Source organism: Falco rusticolus, chromosome 1 (assembly GCF_015220075.1).
Source record: "Falco rusticolus isolate bFalRus1 chromosome 1, bFalRus1.pri, whole genome shotgun sequence".
Taxonomy (NCBI): Eukaryota; Metazoa; Chordata; class Aves; order Falconiformes; family Falconidae; genus Falco; species Falco rusticolus.
This window is the reverse complement of record NC_051187.1, coordinates 34,646,902-34,663,023: the sequence shown is the minus strand read 5'-3', so window position 1 is coordinate 34,663,023 and position 16,122 is coordinate 34,646,902. Positions and strand designations below refer to the sequence as shown.

General features: G+C 52.6%; 1 protein-coding gene across 2 annotated transcripts in view; it reads right to left on the bottom strand.

The window, feature by feature from the left end:
* Positions 1 to 16,122, bottom strand: part of KSR2 (kinase suppressor of ras 2) — an 87,131-nt gene that overhangs the window by 60,766 nt on the left and 10,243 nt on the right. For both annotated transcript variants that reach the window (XM_037385238.1, XM_037385320.1), the window contains exon 4: positions 9,704 to 10,208. In XM_037385238.1, the coding sequence (XP_037241135.1) occupies positions 9,704 to 10,208 (505 nt within the window). The remainder of the gene's footprint in view (positions 1 to 9,703; positions 10,209 to 16,122) is intronic.

Sequence of the window (16,122 nt, the reverse complement as noted above, 5' to 3'; positions counted from 1 at the left end):
GCAGAGGGGTTATTTAAATGGTGGCTATACCTCCCAGTCCCCAGCAAGGACCATTTTCCTCCAGCTGGACAGCGAGAAATGAGCCTCCAGCCCACGTCAGGGGAGGCTGTCACAAGCAGATGAGGGGAGCGGGGAACTAGTTATGCACCAGTTATTTTTTATTGTGGCTTTAAAGAGTTTGTGGGGAGCAGAGGGCAACACATGGTCCATCTCTAGGCTTGAAAACCTCCAAAATCTAGGAGACACCCTGGGGTGACTATAGCAAGCCCCTGCCATCTGCAGAGATGGCAGGAAAAGTGTCACCACAGGGACAAGAGCTCCCTTCCCACCAGGTTCCAAGCAGATCCCCAAATTTGAAAAATTTGAACAGCCCAACTACTTTTTTTGCCACCGCAGGAGCCTCAGGTATACCCTCTCCGTGCTCATCCCAGCCCCGTCCCTGCTGCAGGAGGCTGCAAAGCCAGGCAGCTTCGGGGGCTCTGCAAGCACTAAACAGCCCTTGCTGCAGGGATGCCGGGCTCCCTGCCAGCAAGATGGGGCCAGACCCTGCCCCATGCAGCCCTCAGCTCCCCAGACCTTTTCTGAGATCACCGGCTCTCTGCCCTTGCTGTCTTGCGAGCCCCACGGCTGCTGCTGGACCTGCCGAGCATCCCCTGCCAGCCTGCTCCACTCCGTTACCTCTCACCATCCCCTAACCCTCTGCATGGCCCAAAAAACCATCATTTTTATCCTTGTCTTCCCCATGCATCTCTCAGCAGGGACACCAGGCACAGCATCCCTCACTCGAGCCCTGTGAACCAGAGTTTGCAGGAGCACCAGGGCTAATTTCTGCCACGAGCTGACATGGATGCTCAGGAAAGTAGGCGCTGGGTGCAATTCCACACACAGATAGGTAAACACCAACTATTAGGGACATAATTTCATGCAAGAATTTGCTAAATATATGATGATGGGGGTTTTAAAAAAAAAAATGGGGGGGTAGGGGGGGAAGCACAGCTAGTTTGAAGTGCTTAATGCAAATCCCTTTAGGTGTCAATCCAGCCTGAATGGCTCATCCCCGCCTGCTATGTGGAATCAGTCAAACGCTTATCACTGGCTTTGGAGAAAAAATAGAGGGTTTCAACAGGCGGTGAAAAACACAAGCAGACACCCAGGACAAAGGGCCCGTCATTCCTTTCAGCCTCAGCAAGGCTCTACGTGCATCAAAGCCTGGTGGGAGGGCAGGGACTGACAGCGGCTTGTGGCGTAAGCCAGGATGGTATGGATACTATAGGGTCCCCAACACAAAGGTACCTGGCAAGGACACACGGAACTTCGCTGTGCAAAAGCATGAAGCAGCTGGGATGTCCCCGGGAGATTCACAGGCTGCAAGAGCAGGATACACTGGGAAAGCGAGCGCTTGCCAGGAGAAGTTGGAGTGAGGATGGGCACAGGGGGACCTATATGTTACGGGGAGCAGAGATGCAAAAAGTGGCCATAGGGCTGTCAGCCACGTGATGCTCCCAGCATACAGCTCTGCCCAGGGCTACAGCTGACCCACAGCCATCCCAAAGAGCATCCCAAAGGGGACACACCAACCAGTCCCCTGCACCACAGCAGCATCCACTTCCCCATGCCCGCTTCTTAACTAAAAGATGGAAATCGGGTAAATAACGATCTGCTCTGCAGGCATTTGTTGTCACTTGCCAATATTATTGTAACAAAAAAAAATTAAAAGGGGTTGAAATTTAAAATTTAGCTGAAACAGGTGAGTTGACACTGCAGCTGACTGCACCAGACTATGTTTTATTCACTGCTTCGCTCCTCTCCACCACACTCAAATTTCAAGGCAAGCATTTCTTTTAAAGGAAGGGAAATAGAGTGAAGGGGGGGGGGGGGGGCAGGAAATCCTCTCATTGGTATTTTAGTTAGCTCTCTGCAAGGGATTAAAGATTGCTCCTGCCTAGCTTGAAGTGCACAGCCTCGATCAGGATCCAGCCCAGAAGATTTATGGCCTTTTGACTGGCTTAATTGCACAATATTCTGTATTAAATCAGAGGAAGGAGAAGATGAAGTGCTTCCCCCACGCCTCGGTAGCCTCCGAGGCTCTGCCCATCCACACTAGGCAGTCACCTCTGGCCCAAGCAAGCTGCATCCATGGGCAATGGCAAAAAAAGGTGGAAACCCCACAAATTTACTCGTACATTTTTTGAATGCAAGAAGAGCTCACAGTTCTGCTCCCTTCCCATCAGGTTCCCATGTTGGCACATGGCTGGCAAAATACAACTCTTCTTTTCAGGGATTCCAAAAAAATCCAGGTGACTTCCCTGGCCAAGCAGCACAAGCATCCCCAAACCAACAGGCTTGGGGAGTCTGGACCAGAACTACCATGGCTGGAGCCATCACAGGCAGGACAGGAGGCACCAGGTCACCTTTCACGCATGAGAATAAACACACAACATCCATGCCCGCTGCTGTTGCACATCCCTCCCCGTGCAGCAAGGACGGCACTGGCTGCTTTAGAGTTTCCAGGTTTCAGTGCAAACACACAGGTAAAGCCAGTGGATTATTTGAACCTGTCTGAACAGACGAAATTTCTTCATTATACACCCAGATCTGAACAAACTCTATGCAATACTAGCTTGATAGTTAAAAAAAAAATAGAAAGAGAATATCCACCAGATGTTACATTTATCCTCCTCATTACTGTAAGAGGCAACAAACCCCTCCTCCTCCGGCCAGAGGAAAAGCAGGTTCTTCATATCAAAGCCTCGACAGTTAAATATTTATCCAAGTGCCTGTCCCCACCTCCCTGGATGGCTGAATTTTAAGGTTCCAGTCTTACTGATCTATTATTCTCTTTTCATAGCACAAAGCATAACTTTTTATTGCGGCTGCAAATTATAAAGCTGGGAAATTCTTTGAAGGGAGCTCGAGCCAAACAGGTTTTTTTCCTCTCCCGGGACTCATGCACAGATGAGACGGTGCTGCAGGAGGGCAGCAGGAACAACACTCAGAGCAGGCACAGGTTGCTGCATGGAAGGAGCTCAAGGAGCTAATTGCCAGGATCCTGAAGCAGGACCTGTTTTTCATTAAGCCCCTTCTGTTTTCTTCATTCCTACCGTTACGTTTCTTGGAGGGACACACGGGGCAGTGGGGGATGAGCACCACCAGCTATGGCCAACCAGGGATGGTGAGACCGAGTCTCCTTTTTCTAGAGCCACTTCCACAGCAGTTCAACCCTGGGGTGTTCCTCATTTGCACCCAGATGAGTGGGTTTCCCCATCCCTAGACAACACAACCTCAACCAGGTGAGCCAGCTCTGGGCATTTTTTTCCCCCTCACCAAATCATTGAATGGCTTGGGTTGGAAGGGACCTTTAAAGACCATCTAGCCCAACCCCCCTGCCGTGGGCAGGGACATCTTCAACTCAATCAGTTTGCTCAGAGCCCCAGCCAACCTGACCTTGAATGTTACCAGGGATGGGGCACCTACCACCTCTTTGGGCTACCGGTGCCAGTGTTTTACCACCCTCATCATAAAACATTTCTTCCTTATTTCTAGTCTGAATCTACCCTTTTCTAGTTTAAAACCATCATCCTTTGTCTTATCACAACAGGCTCTGCAAAAAAGCCTGTCCCCATATTTCTTGTAAGCCCCCTTTAGGTACTAGAAGATGCTGTAAGGTCTCCTTGGAGCCTTCTCTTCTTCAGGCTGAACAGCCCCAACTCTCCCAGCCTGTCTTTATAGGAGAGGAAAGGGTGGGCTGAAGACCATCGAGCTCTCCATCAGTATAAGACCCCATTTCCCAGCCACCATCATCTCCATGCTTGCAAAATCCAGCTAAGAAAAGGGATGTGATCAACTCAGGCACTTGCCTACACCACCTGTATTAACACGAGAAGAGCAACACACATACAGCCCAGGCACCCACACACGCCCAGACCTCTTTTGGGAGGTAATTCTCAAAAAATTCCCACCACTGGAGGGAAAAGCACAGGCTGCCCATGGCTAGACAGCCCTGAGGTGGAGGTTTGTTACACCAACTACAGCTCTGCAAACCTTTCATCTCAGAAGAGACTTGGAGCAATTTTTCTCCATGGTTTGCTTGCAGACTGCCTCTGGATCTGAGGTTGCCGATGCATGGTGGGTTTGGGCAGCTCTTTAATTGAAAAGGAGAAGGCAGAACAGTCTCATGGCTTTTTGGGGAAGCCTGGTCTCCCTGCCTACTTGGGTTTCATTTCATTATTGCCAAGGAAGCCACCAGAGTGCTTCACCAACCCACCACCTGCTTGGGTGCTGGGCTGGCCACAGCGGCAGGTCAGTGGGGGCCTGCAGGGTGGTGATGAAATACGCTCCCCAACCTCTTGGACCACAAAGAAGAGGACAGAGGAGCTGCTTCATGCCTTTGCAGCTACAGATGGAAGAGAGAGCTGAGAAGAACTCAAGCATGTCTTCCTTGTTGTATCATGACCAACAGCAGCCAATCCATCTCCTGGTCACCACCCCAGGATGTTGCCCACAGCACCTGCCCTTGCCATGCCCTCCCCTCCCGCATGGACACCACGGAGGCAGCACATCAGGCAACAGTGCCGGCAGCAGGAGAGCTCTGCTGCCTCTCACCCACCCAGGATGCTAATCGTTATCTAAATTCATAATCACACACTCTGTTTTCAAAGTGGCGAAAGGAGGCTCAACTTCTCATTAAAGGACACGGTGAAAAGTTTCTCCTCCAAGCATGTTAAAGCTCCTGCTCCTCTTGATGGAATACCACAGCAGTAATTAACATTAATGACATACCTAAGGAGAACTGCAGCCCAGAGCAGTGGGATAATTGCAGCAGAGAGCCAGTTTGTTACGGAGGCTACCCATCACTGTCAAGATGCGGTGTGCAGACCATACTTTGAGAGAGCTGGAGACAGTCCAGGACCTGTGCAAAACTCCACAGCCCTGACTCACCATCAAAGGCACCGAGATTAATCAGAAAGATTATTTGGAAACAGAGAGAGAGAGATGCTGCTTGTTTTGCTCTCCAAATTCCCTCACTTCAGTGCTCTCCCCTGTTGCAGAAGTACCAGGTGAATCTCTACATTTTCGGGCACCATTACAGGATGAATAACATAACCCTGAGATGCTGCATATGGATTATTTGCACATGTTGGTAGTGTCCCGCTGCATCCACCTGCTCTGCAAACATCAATCTCTTGCTCATCCCCAATGCCAAGAGCCCACCTGCCTTTCCAAGCCTGGGAAATGTCAGAGAGACACCAGGCACAAGAGCTAGCTTGGTGTTGCTCTTTCGAATCCAGCCCACGCAGAATATCAAATAATTGATCTACCTGGTAGAAGCGTTGATTGGAATTGATACAAGGGGTAACATCATTATTATAAAGGTTGCAGAGCAGCAGAATAAATGACCTATCCCTCAGTAACATTTAAGATCAGCTCAGATGATCAGCTCTGAGGGACAGGCTCACCACAGGCTGCTCAGTGTGGTGGGGGCAGTGGAGAAGACCTCTGGTCCCCGGTTTCTGCCAGTCTATAACTCAGTCTTTCACCTCTCTGCCTTGATGCCCCAAGTAGGATCCTACACTAGACTTAGCCAAGTGACACAGGAGATCCTGTTCTCAAGGATTTCTCTTATGTGGGATGAAGAAAAACACCCACAACCCAAAAGCATCAAGTTAGAGTTGGTTCAGCATTGGAAATAACACAAGGGAAAAGGAAAAGAAGAAAATGGATATGTGCTTTATCACCAGATCAGATGTGAACTTCACATCTGACTTCATCCATCCAGGATATCCTCATTCTGATTTTGAAAACCAGCACCAAAACACAACCTCAGCATCAACGAGGCTAAAGGCAAGGCAGTCAGCCATCGTAAGGCTTTGGAAAAACACTTTTCCACCAGAACACCTAACCCTATCTTCATCCACACCTTGAATGCAATTGCAATGATACACAGTAAGGAGACTCCTTGAAAAATTACCCAAAATAAAGCTGCCCGGAGCTGGAGGAGCCACCTCCCAGCCCAAACCTGACCTAGGTACACCACAAAAACTGCACGTCCTCTCCAGCAGGCTGCTTCACGTTAGCCCTTGGGACAGCTCAGCATTTCCTCTGGGGCTCAGCTCTGCCAGGACAGGTCACGCTGCTTTAATTCACTGTCTCACACTCTGATCCTCCCTCCCCAGCTGCTTGCCAGAGGCTATTCTTTGAAGGCCATAGAGTTCATGAAATTGGCCGGACATCAGCGTGGCAAAAGGAACGACAGCTGGGAAGCAGATGAGGTTTTCAGCTCACGTCCCCTTCACGTGAGCCTGAGGATGAAGACCACCCAGCGCAGATGTTATCTCCAGAGGGCTGTCATACACGCAGCCTTCCAAGGGTTAACGCACGCTCCTGAGCTCACTCTTAACTAGCTTGACTTTTGTTCCCCCAACTAATGGATTTTTAAGACCTTACATTCAGAGTTTGTTTTTTTCCTGACTTCTTGCTGATGAATAATCATTAACTATCCATGAAAGATTTAAATGGCCCGTGGAATTCATGAGGTATTAAATGGGCATTATATTATCAACCACTCTAAATGTTTTGTTTCCGTTTCAAGACCATTCATGAGATGTTTATGGATTGTGGATTTATGGAAGCCAGGGGATCTTTTTAGGAGTAATGTTCCATACCCCAGAGTTACGGTCAGCAGCTGGAGGCTCCGTGCAGGAAAATCTGAGGCTATAAGCTCAAAAAATTTAACCCCTGCTTCTGAAGGTCTTGGCGTATGAAACAATGGATTAAACCCTAGAAATAAGCTCCAAAACACCAAATGCCGGCAAACTTATGAGCTGTCAACAAGAATCAAGTGCTTTGTGGTGGCCTTGATCCAGAGAGGACCCGGTTGCTGCTACTGCTCTTGCAAATATATGGTGGCAGTTGAATTTTGTGCCTGCACCAAGATGGAAAAATCTTTGGGGGCAGCCCTGCAGCACCCCAGCAGCTTCCCTCCATCAATACTGACCCACAGCTCACAGGGAGAGCGCTTTTTGTTTTTGCCAAGGGCATCCCTGGCTCCCCAGAGCCCATTTCACCCCATCCTGAGATGGGGCACACCAGGGGAGGAGACAAATCAGCCCGGGGGACACCAGTCTCCCTCTTGGGAGGGTTTCAGATGGGTCCCACCAGAAAGCAGGCTGCAAAGATGCAGTATGGCGGTAAATCTAGACCCAAAATTGCCCCAGGAGATCCCACCCAGCACTCAGGGTGCCCAGCAGTGTCCGCAGGCTATCAGCTCCCCAGGTCTAGCACCCCTTTCCATGCTGGGACATGATACACGGAGCAGAAAGCCAGGATCCAAAGCAAACCAAGAGCCCACTGGCAGAGCTAAAACCCGGAGCTGATCAGAGAAAGCCTGAAGTCGCATTTCAGGGATGAGCTCCACGTTTCTGGTTTGAAGTCAGGTAGAAACCTCACTCCTGCAGAGAGCACAGAGAGCACAGACACTGCAGAAATTATGACACTACGAAAAACAGCCCTACAATAGCGTTGCACAGACACAGCCATGGGAACTAGCTGATAACAGTTCCAAAAAGCCACTTTTAATCTGTGCTGGGCAAAGCATTAGCCACTGCATCCAGGCTAATAAACAGCTAAAACTTCAGCACACCTCTGCTGGAGAAAAGGGGAAAAAAGAAGAAGCTGCCTCTTTAATGAACTAATTACTATCCCGAAACACTAATGGGATTAGCAAGCAGGATTTAGTGGTTGCCTCCTGAAAAATCATTAAGTGCCATTAGAGAAAATTAACCTCCCGAGTTCTCCGAGCAGCTTTCGGAAGCCTGGGTCCTTCCACATCGACAGGATGAACCCCCAGTAGGATGCTAGCACAACAGAGCCCCATTGACACTGCCTCTCTCTTTCCTCTATTAATTCACTAATCACGAGTTAAAGTTGCTCAGCACCACCGGGGAGCACCAGAGACACTGGGCAAACTGGATACTGTCAGGCAGGGACCGAAGGCAGGCAAAGCGCGATGAAGGGACGTGACCATGTTCATGAAAACCCTGTTTACAGTTTCCTTCTCCACACCCTTCCCTGCTCTTTCCCCTTGCAGAAAAGTTGAAGCATCCCATCCCCAGCTAGCTCAGGGAACCAGTGGCCAAAGGGTTTGCTGGAGTAAAGTCCAGACACCCATGTCCAAACCTCACCCCAGATCCGTGTCAGGGTGACCTGGAGCCTGTGATGACCACAACGGGGATCAAATGGCTCGGGGGAAGCAAAGGCAGGTTTTACCCTCGGTGAGACCCGCTCCATTAGTGGCACAGAGCTTGGATCAGATCCTGAAACACAGATGAAAGTGCGAGAGGGGACAGGCTGCTTGCTGTCTCTGCTCCTGCAAACGTGGTGATGTTTGCTGGGGACGGACCAAAGTAAATATGACTTTCCAGTGCCTAAGCACGAGGGGGAGGGGGGCCTTACAAGAGGCATTGTCCGGCTGAAATAGATTAATTTCCAAAAGCTAAAAGCCTTTAGAGACCAAAAGCTTTGGCGGAGAAGGATGACCGGCCTCATTTCATGCAAGGACCGCAGCCCTGTGGCTGCCGCAGCCTTGGGGACACAATGGGGGAACAAGTGACACTGCGATGCTGTGGGCACCCCAAACCCCCCCGGTCTCCTCCTGCCCAAATAGGGGGAGACCAGGGTCTGGCAGCCAGGAGCACCCTGTGCAAGCAGCAGATTTTAACCCTTCACATACCCCAGCCGGAGCTGCCTGAGCACCACGGCTGCCTTCGGGGCCAGGCAGGAGGTACCCAGGGTACCCAGGCTTTCCTCTGCTCCCACCACATCCCTCAGGGGACTCTGCCCACACTTCTGGCATGGCCTTTTTTTCCCCTCCAAGAACGTCAAATGTGGGGACAAGCTGGGCAGTGTGTCGTGGGGGTCCTGTTTTGGGAGGCTAGCATGGACCAGACGTGCTCTATACCAGTGCATCCTCGGGGAGAGGAGATGATGCCCCAAGGTGGCCACCAGTCCCCTCTGCCACCCCACACCAAGGCAGAAGAAGGGCTTTCTGAGCATGGCCACCAAAAGGGACCGAAGGAGATGGAGAGGGATGTGCTGATGCCAGGAAGCCCTTTCCCTGCACACCAGCAGCCTCTGCCGGCACCGGAGCTGCAGAGCAAGAGCAACGGGAAGGAGCCGTCACACGGCCAGAGACTGAAAAGCTTTCTGCAAACACCATCAGGGACAGAAAAGATACAGGGGATGTCTCTAGAATATAAAGTGTTATATCTATAAAGCTTTATATATCCGTATATCCACGTTTCAGCTGAAAGATGATTCTTCCCATCTCGCTCTTGCGCACACTCTCACCCACACACAGCTCTTACAGTCGGGTGGTGCATCCCTGTGCTGCAAAATCCCACCATCCAACCCACCCATGCCACACTCCAGCATACGGGGACATTGCCGAGCAATCGCCCTGGAGCCTCTCAGTGCTCCCTGTCACCCCACACCCCCAAAATGAGGTTGCAGGGGAGCAAAGTAGACACCGTCGCAGCAGCATCCCCACTGCCTGCAAGGGTTATTACAAAGGGCTTTTCTACCTCAAAGCTCAAAAAGAAAAAAAGACACCGTGCCTTGATCTTTTGGGACCAAAACACTTTTCCAGAGGAGCTGGAATGGGGTTCATCACCCCACCATGCACCAGCACCCTGGAGCACCCACTTACTTGGGGGTGTGCATCTCGTCCACGCGATGCCCCAGCTGGAACTCATGGGACTTGCTCCGGTGCAGCGCGGTGAAGCCGGGGATGAGATGGATCAGTTTTCGTGATGAGGGTGGGGGTGTCCCAGGGGGCTTCAGTTTATTCCTCCGCCGTACTGGTGGTGTGCCCGGTGGTGTCATCGTGGTCACGATGTTGGGGGTACGTGGAGGGGTGTGAGCAACGTGTCGCTGGCGTGGGGAGGGTGGCAGGGAGCGGTGGCCGGACTCCATGGGTGGGCACAGCCCCGGGTGACCCTCCACGGTCAGCCGGTCCACGTGGGTGTACATGGGTCCATGGGGTGAGCCTGCGTGGCAGTGATGCTGCCCGCACTTGGGTTGGACCTTGGGGCTCTGCGAGAGGTGCGTCCTGCCCCACTGCCCCGGCTCCAGCTGGCACCCGGGGCTGTTCTCCTTCCCCGGCTCCGTCGTGGGCCACTGGATGGTCCAGTCCTGCTTGGAGAGGCTGCCGCCTGCGACAGAGCACACAGACATGGCCATGCGGCGTGGCAGAAGCCGCACGGTCCCCACTCCGGCACTGCATCCCCCCGCCTCCGAAATACCGGCAAGGAGCTTCGCCACATTACGCACGTGCAAAGCCACATGAGCACGTTACAAGGCTTAGACAGGGGCTTTGACCACATCTTTTCCCACCTGCTGAGCCCCCCACGTGTCCCCCTCACCGTCACCCAGCTTCCCACCACCGCCCCCCCCAAAATGTGACATGGGGCCGGGCCACCCCTTGCCTGGCCAAGGCTGGTGCCCCCGCCTCACCACCACAAACCCATGGCACCCAGTCGTGACATTTGCATAAAGGAGGGGGGACTGTAATTAAGCGGGGCTCCTCTCCACTTCTAATTATTCATCTCCACCAGCGCAGAGATGAGGGAAGGGCTGTCGGCAGCAACTTCAGAGCACCAAAGCGATGGACCCAGTTCAAGGTCCCTTCGCCGACTCCTTTTGATCGCCTCCACTAAGAAAACCAACATAAAACTATAATCTCTTTATTTTAAAAAGCCTCCTTCCCCATCCCCTTTTTGATTATTAATTGCCTCACCTCTTCTCTTCCCAGCCTTTTCAAGAGGAACATTTTATTTCAAACTCCAGAGGAAAATAAGAGGAAGAAAGGGCTTTGGAAATAAAAGCTTTAGGATTGGATTGAAAAAAAGCTCCAGAGGGAAAAGGGGGATGAGGATTTTTCTTGAATCATTCTCCCAGAGCAGAAAATAAAAATAAAAAGTCCTATCCAGCTGCGTGTAGAGTTGCTTCTCCAGCTGCTACAAAAAGCCCTTCCATGCAGCAAGAGTCTCATAAAAAAAGTTAACGCCCTTCCTCATATTTTAACTAATTAAGGAAAAAATCCTGCTGTAGGAAAGCCTCGCCTCTGCTTGGATGGTGCTGCCAGGACGGAGGTGCATCTCCAAAGCCACCATGGGCACACACCCCAGCCCCCTCCTCGCCAAAACAGCCCAGCACGAGTAGGAACACGGCAGGTGACAAGTTGGAGCATGTCACCCCCCTCCCCAAAACGCAGCTCTGCACGAGCTCCTGTCACCTCCAGCCGGGCCACCCTGCCCGTGGGCACCTGCACCCACACGCCAGCCACGCTGGGTGCTCGGCCCAGTGCCACACTGCTGAGCCACCCCCTTGGCCCCAAGGCCACCCTGGCTGCCGGTCCCCAAGGCCACCCTGGCTGGTGGCACCTGGCTGCACGCGCAGCCTGGGGCTGGGGCAGCCATGGGTGAGGGAGGACTCAATGCCATGAATTAAACCCGCCTGCAAGCCACCCACCCCTCTGGTTAATTAACCTGCACTCAGCACATTGCAAATCAGCATGTGTGTATGCAAATCAACGTGCTCTCCCATTGGTTGTGCTGCGTGCATATATTTACATAACTCAAAACTACCCGGATGCTGCAGGCCCAGCACCATCCCCGTGCTCCCACCCCCAGCAGTAATTAGCAGCAGTTAACGAAGAAGGAGAGCCAAGGCTGCTCCCCACAACCCAAAGCTCAGCCACGGCACTGTGGCCGCTGTGTCCCCCTGTCGCTGCTGTCCCTTCAACGCTCGACTGTGTCGTAACACAACTGATGCACTTGAGAGCAAAAATAACCCGTTATCAGGCTGGTGGGTGCGTCAGGGCTAAAAATATCCCGGACAAGCTGGGGAAACGTGTTTTCAACACACAGTTGCTTACAGGCATGCTGCAGGTAGCGGGCACGGGCACTCCACTTGATGAGATAAGCTTAAACCAAGAACGCACTTGAAAGGAAAAAACAACAAAAAATTCCCCGAGCTTTTCTTCCTGCAAAGCGTGCTAAACGCTTTCGGATTTCGTTCCCTCCCGGGGCTCCCCCGGGTGTTGCTGTTCTGCCAGAGCCAATTCCCAGCTGGAAAAGCAAGGAAAGAGTTTGCACAGAAGCAAACCCCCCTTTGCTCAGTTTTCCCCAAGCTCTGCCTGCCTCGATGGCGCTGCAAGGCTGCCTGTTCACTTTGAAAAGCCTGTTTGTTTTGTTTGGATAGGGAATATTAATTGCACATTGAAACCAACATCAGCTACAGCTGCCCACCACCCCCCTGACCCCACAGGCCACCTCTCCCCTCCCAGCTGCCACCGAGCCCCGGTCATCAGCACAAAGGGAAAGATGTGGCCAAGGGGAGCATTTGGCTTTATTAATCCCCTCGGTGCTGCCACTGCCTCCCCACTTAGTCCAGCCTCCTTCACTCCACCGTACTTAATTAGGGAAGAAGCTTTTTCTGAACCACTCCATTAAAATCAACAAGAAAACAAACCCCTGGGAGGAGGTGGAGAGGAGGGCCCACCGTCGGGGTGCAGCTCGGAGACCGAGAGATGCAGAGAGATGGCAAAAATGTCACCAGAAAAGCTGTTTTCCCCCTGTTCCAAAAGACAAATAGCAAGTTTTGCTTTGATTTCCTAAAACAAAACACTGGGAATAATTTGCTGCCCCTTAGGGAGCTGGGGCCAGTGGTCCCACCTGAAGGAGGAGCTGTACCCGAAGCAGCCCTAGATCCTGACTGCTCCTTGGGGGATACAGTGATCGCTCTTTTTCCTTCCCCAAAGGCAGCATCCAGATGACCAAATCGGGACGTGCACAAAGCCAGAGCAAGACCTTGGCTTGCTTTACAGCCAGGGAAAGCCCTACCGCTGCAGCCGCTCTCCTAGCACCAGAACCCCAGCCACTGCATCCTCACCATGGGACAAAATAAACCCCGGCATCACCCAGCCCTTCAGCCCCACCACGCGCTGGCTCTGCAGGCCTGGGGACACTGGTCAGCGGGAGGGACCGACTCTGCAAACCTTTACTCCACGGTCAGTGCAGCTTTCAAATTTGCCCCAAATGAGGATGCTCACTGCTTTTTTGTTTTACTGCTCACCACCCTGCCTGACCCCACACTGTCCCCAAGCCACCCACAGCCTTCCTAGCACCAGGACGACTCATAAATATTCAGCTCCAGATCATTTTTCCTCGTAGGACAGCTAATGACCTCCATGCATAACTCACTAGTCACACGCCATCAACTCCTCAATCCACAGCGGCCCCACTCAGCTCTTACTTAATATTAAATTAATCCCACTTCAAGTTCAAAACTGACGCCTTGGCTGCTAATAAAATACTGCTGCCAAATGTAAGGTCTTGCAGCTGAGAAAAATCGAATACAGACTTGTTAACACAATAAAGCAGGGGTTTAATATAGGGTTGCCACTATATTTGATAAATATAACATGCTTTTTGTTTATAAGATGCTCCAGGGCTTTCCCTGCTGCTGGAGCTGCCCCCAGGATGCTCGGTTTGGGAAGGGGCTCCTTCCCTGCCATCAAACCCTGTCCTGGCAAAATTCATCACCATTTAAGCAATGAAAGCCTCCTGTTTCCTCCCTGCCTCCTCCCCAGCCCCCACACCCAGGCAGAATTGGTCTGGGAAATTAGATGCCTCTAATTAACAACTCAATAAATAAAGATTGATGGAAAAGGTTAATACTGTACCTCATTCCTGCTTTATTAATACTAATCTTGGCTTCTAGAAATCGACCACTACCGCACTTGCAAAGAAATTACACGATGTTTTAAAGAGGCAGCAACTTGTTCATTAATTACGTTTTCCAACTAGGACTGTCTGTTGCTTTACAAGGAGATAAAATGCAGACAAAAAGCCACATCCATCACAGCGTGGTACACTGGGGTCCCTTCTGGAGCAGCTGCACTAACCCAGGAGAACCGAGACCCCAGCACTGCATCCCAAGAGTGCACCGCTGCCATCCTGGGGTGCTTCCCAATCCCCCCCTCCCTCTCCAAGCCCAGCACCCAGCTGGCTCCTTGGGGCCATGCAAACCTCCTGGGCACCTGGCTGGGGGGGGCCCAGCCAAGCGTAACAGAGCTCCCAGGGGTCACAAGGATCAAGGCAACACATCTAGCAGGTAATTTCAAGAATTCTCAACAGAGGGTTGGTGGTGCATCAGATGAATCCCCAGAGGACAAGGGGACATGGAGGGGGTGTATGCTTGCCAGGCGCTACACGACCCAGGTCAGCTCTCAAAGCTGGCATAGACCTTCCTGGTGCAAGCTTACGGTCTAGGCAAGTCTGGTGGCCAGTCACCAAGATGTGGAGCCAGCCAGAAGCTCAGCATCCCAAGCATCCCCTGAAATGCAGCTGAGGGATGGGTGGCTGGACAGGCAGAAGCAGCATGGCATTACCTTAGCGCACCCCAGATGGGAGGGCTATGGCCCCATTGCCTCTCCATCCCAGCTGCCCGCAACAGCACAGGAGGGAGGGGGGCATTGCCAACATACCCGAAATGCTGTTCTGCCAGTTCCCCATCTCCGCAGCCCACTAAAACACCCTGCCTGGACCACAGCATGTCTCAGACCCAGCCCTGAGCAGCTAGATGGGATGAACTGCTCCCACCACCCAACCTCAGCCTGGGCAGCTAACGAGCATCTCACCCTGACCCAGCCAGAAGTATCACTACACTCATCTCCCTATCCACAGAAGAGGGGCAGGGGCTGTGCTCCCCCTTTCCCAGGGGACAAAAAGCAGGAGGACGGCTGAGATGGGGCCAATTGACCAAGCAAAGGCTGAGCCAAGCAGGGAAACACCACTGCAGAGGCAGGGGAAACGCAGCTGTGCTGAGAGGGATAGAAGGAGACCATCTACCAACCCAGGGGGAGCTTTCTGCACCCAAATCCTCTAGAAATTCAGGGAGATTTGGTCTCCTCCGCTGCCCAGAGAGCTCCTGTATCCCTCAGGGCTGGCACGGGCTTTATGGTGCCCCAAGTTCCCAGTCCCTTCCCCGTTCCCAAGGTTTGTGCCGTCCATCAGACAGCATGCCCAGGGGTTTCTCCAGCAGTGTGCACGCGTGGCGCCGGCACAGCAGGGATCCACACGAGCCAGCAATGCCAAGAACCATTGCACTGCGGAGCCCGAGCCTCCAGCCCCAGCAGAGCAGGAATGGCCACTGCAGAATCTCTGCAATGCTGGAGGGACGAAACAGCAGCTCTCACAGCACAGCACAGCCCGCAGCCCCCGCCCCACGAATGGCACAATGATGGATGGGGTTAAATGGAGCGCTGGGGAAGGCAAATACGCGCAGTGCCTGGATAGCAGCAAACTCCCTCCCACAGGGACCCAATGGACCACCAAGCCATATCCCATCAGGAGAGCTGGCAGCCCCATCACCTGCACCATTAAAAAGCAAATCGAGCAGCAAGCATCACGCAGCCCCCTGGTACCCCCCTCGTCATGAAGGAGCAGAAGATGTTTTAGCATCTTCACTGCAGCTGCTGAGCCAAAGGGTCACGTGGATTTTCCAAAGCACAGGTCCCAGCAGGGTGCAGGGGAACTCCCTTGGCCGAGTGAGCAGAGGAGCAGGAGCAGGGATGCAGGGGCTGGGCTGAACCAGCACAGCAAGTAAAGCAGGATTTGTTTGCAAAGGTCTCAAAGTCAAAGGTGTTTAAACAAAGAGCAGGCTGAGAGCCTTCCCCAGGTTCCAAGGGAGGCACTGATGCCCTTCCTCAAACAGCGGAGAGACTTAAGAGAAAATGCCAAAGGGGAGAAGGGCAGGACCACAGCTGAGAGCTGGATTTAGGGAGTTAGGGCGCGTGGAGAAACTCGTGCTCCGTGGGAAATGTCACGCCAGGTTCAGCCATCCCCACCTCGCTGCTCCAGCACAGGGCTGGAAGTGGCTGCTGCACCAGTCCAGCAGCAGCACGTGGTGGCCGGGCCCTCTGCTGTTATCCCCCAGCATGAGCTGGCACTGCCACACTGTGCCATGCCACGCCACACGGGAAGCCTGGAGGAGCTGCAGTACCCACAACAGGTGGATGTGGCCAAGACCCTTCCAGGGCAGGAGCTGGGACCCCATGTCTGC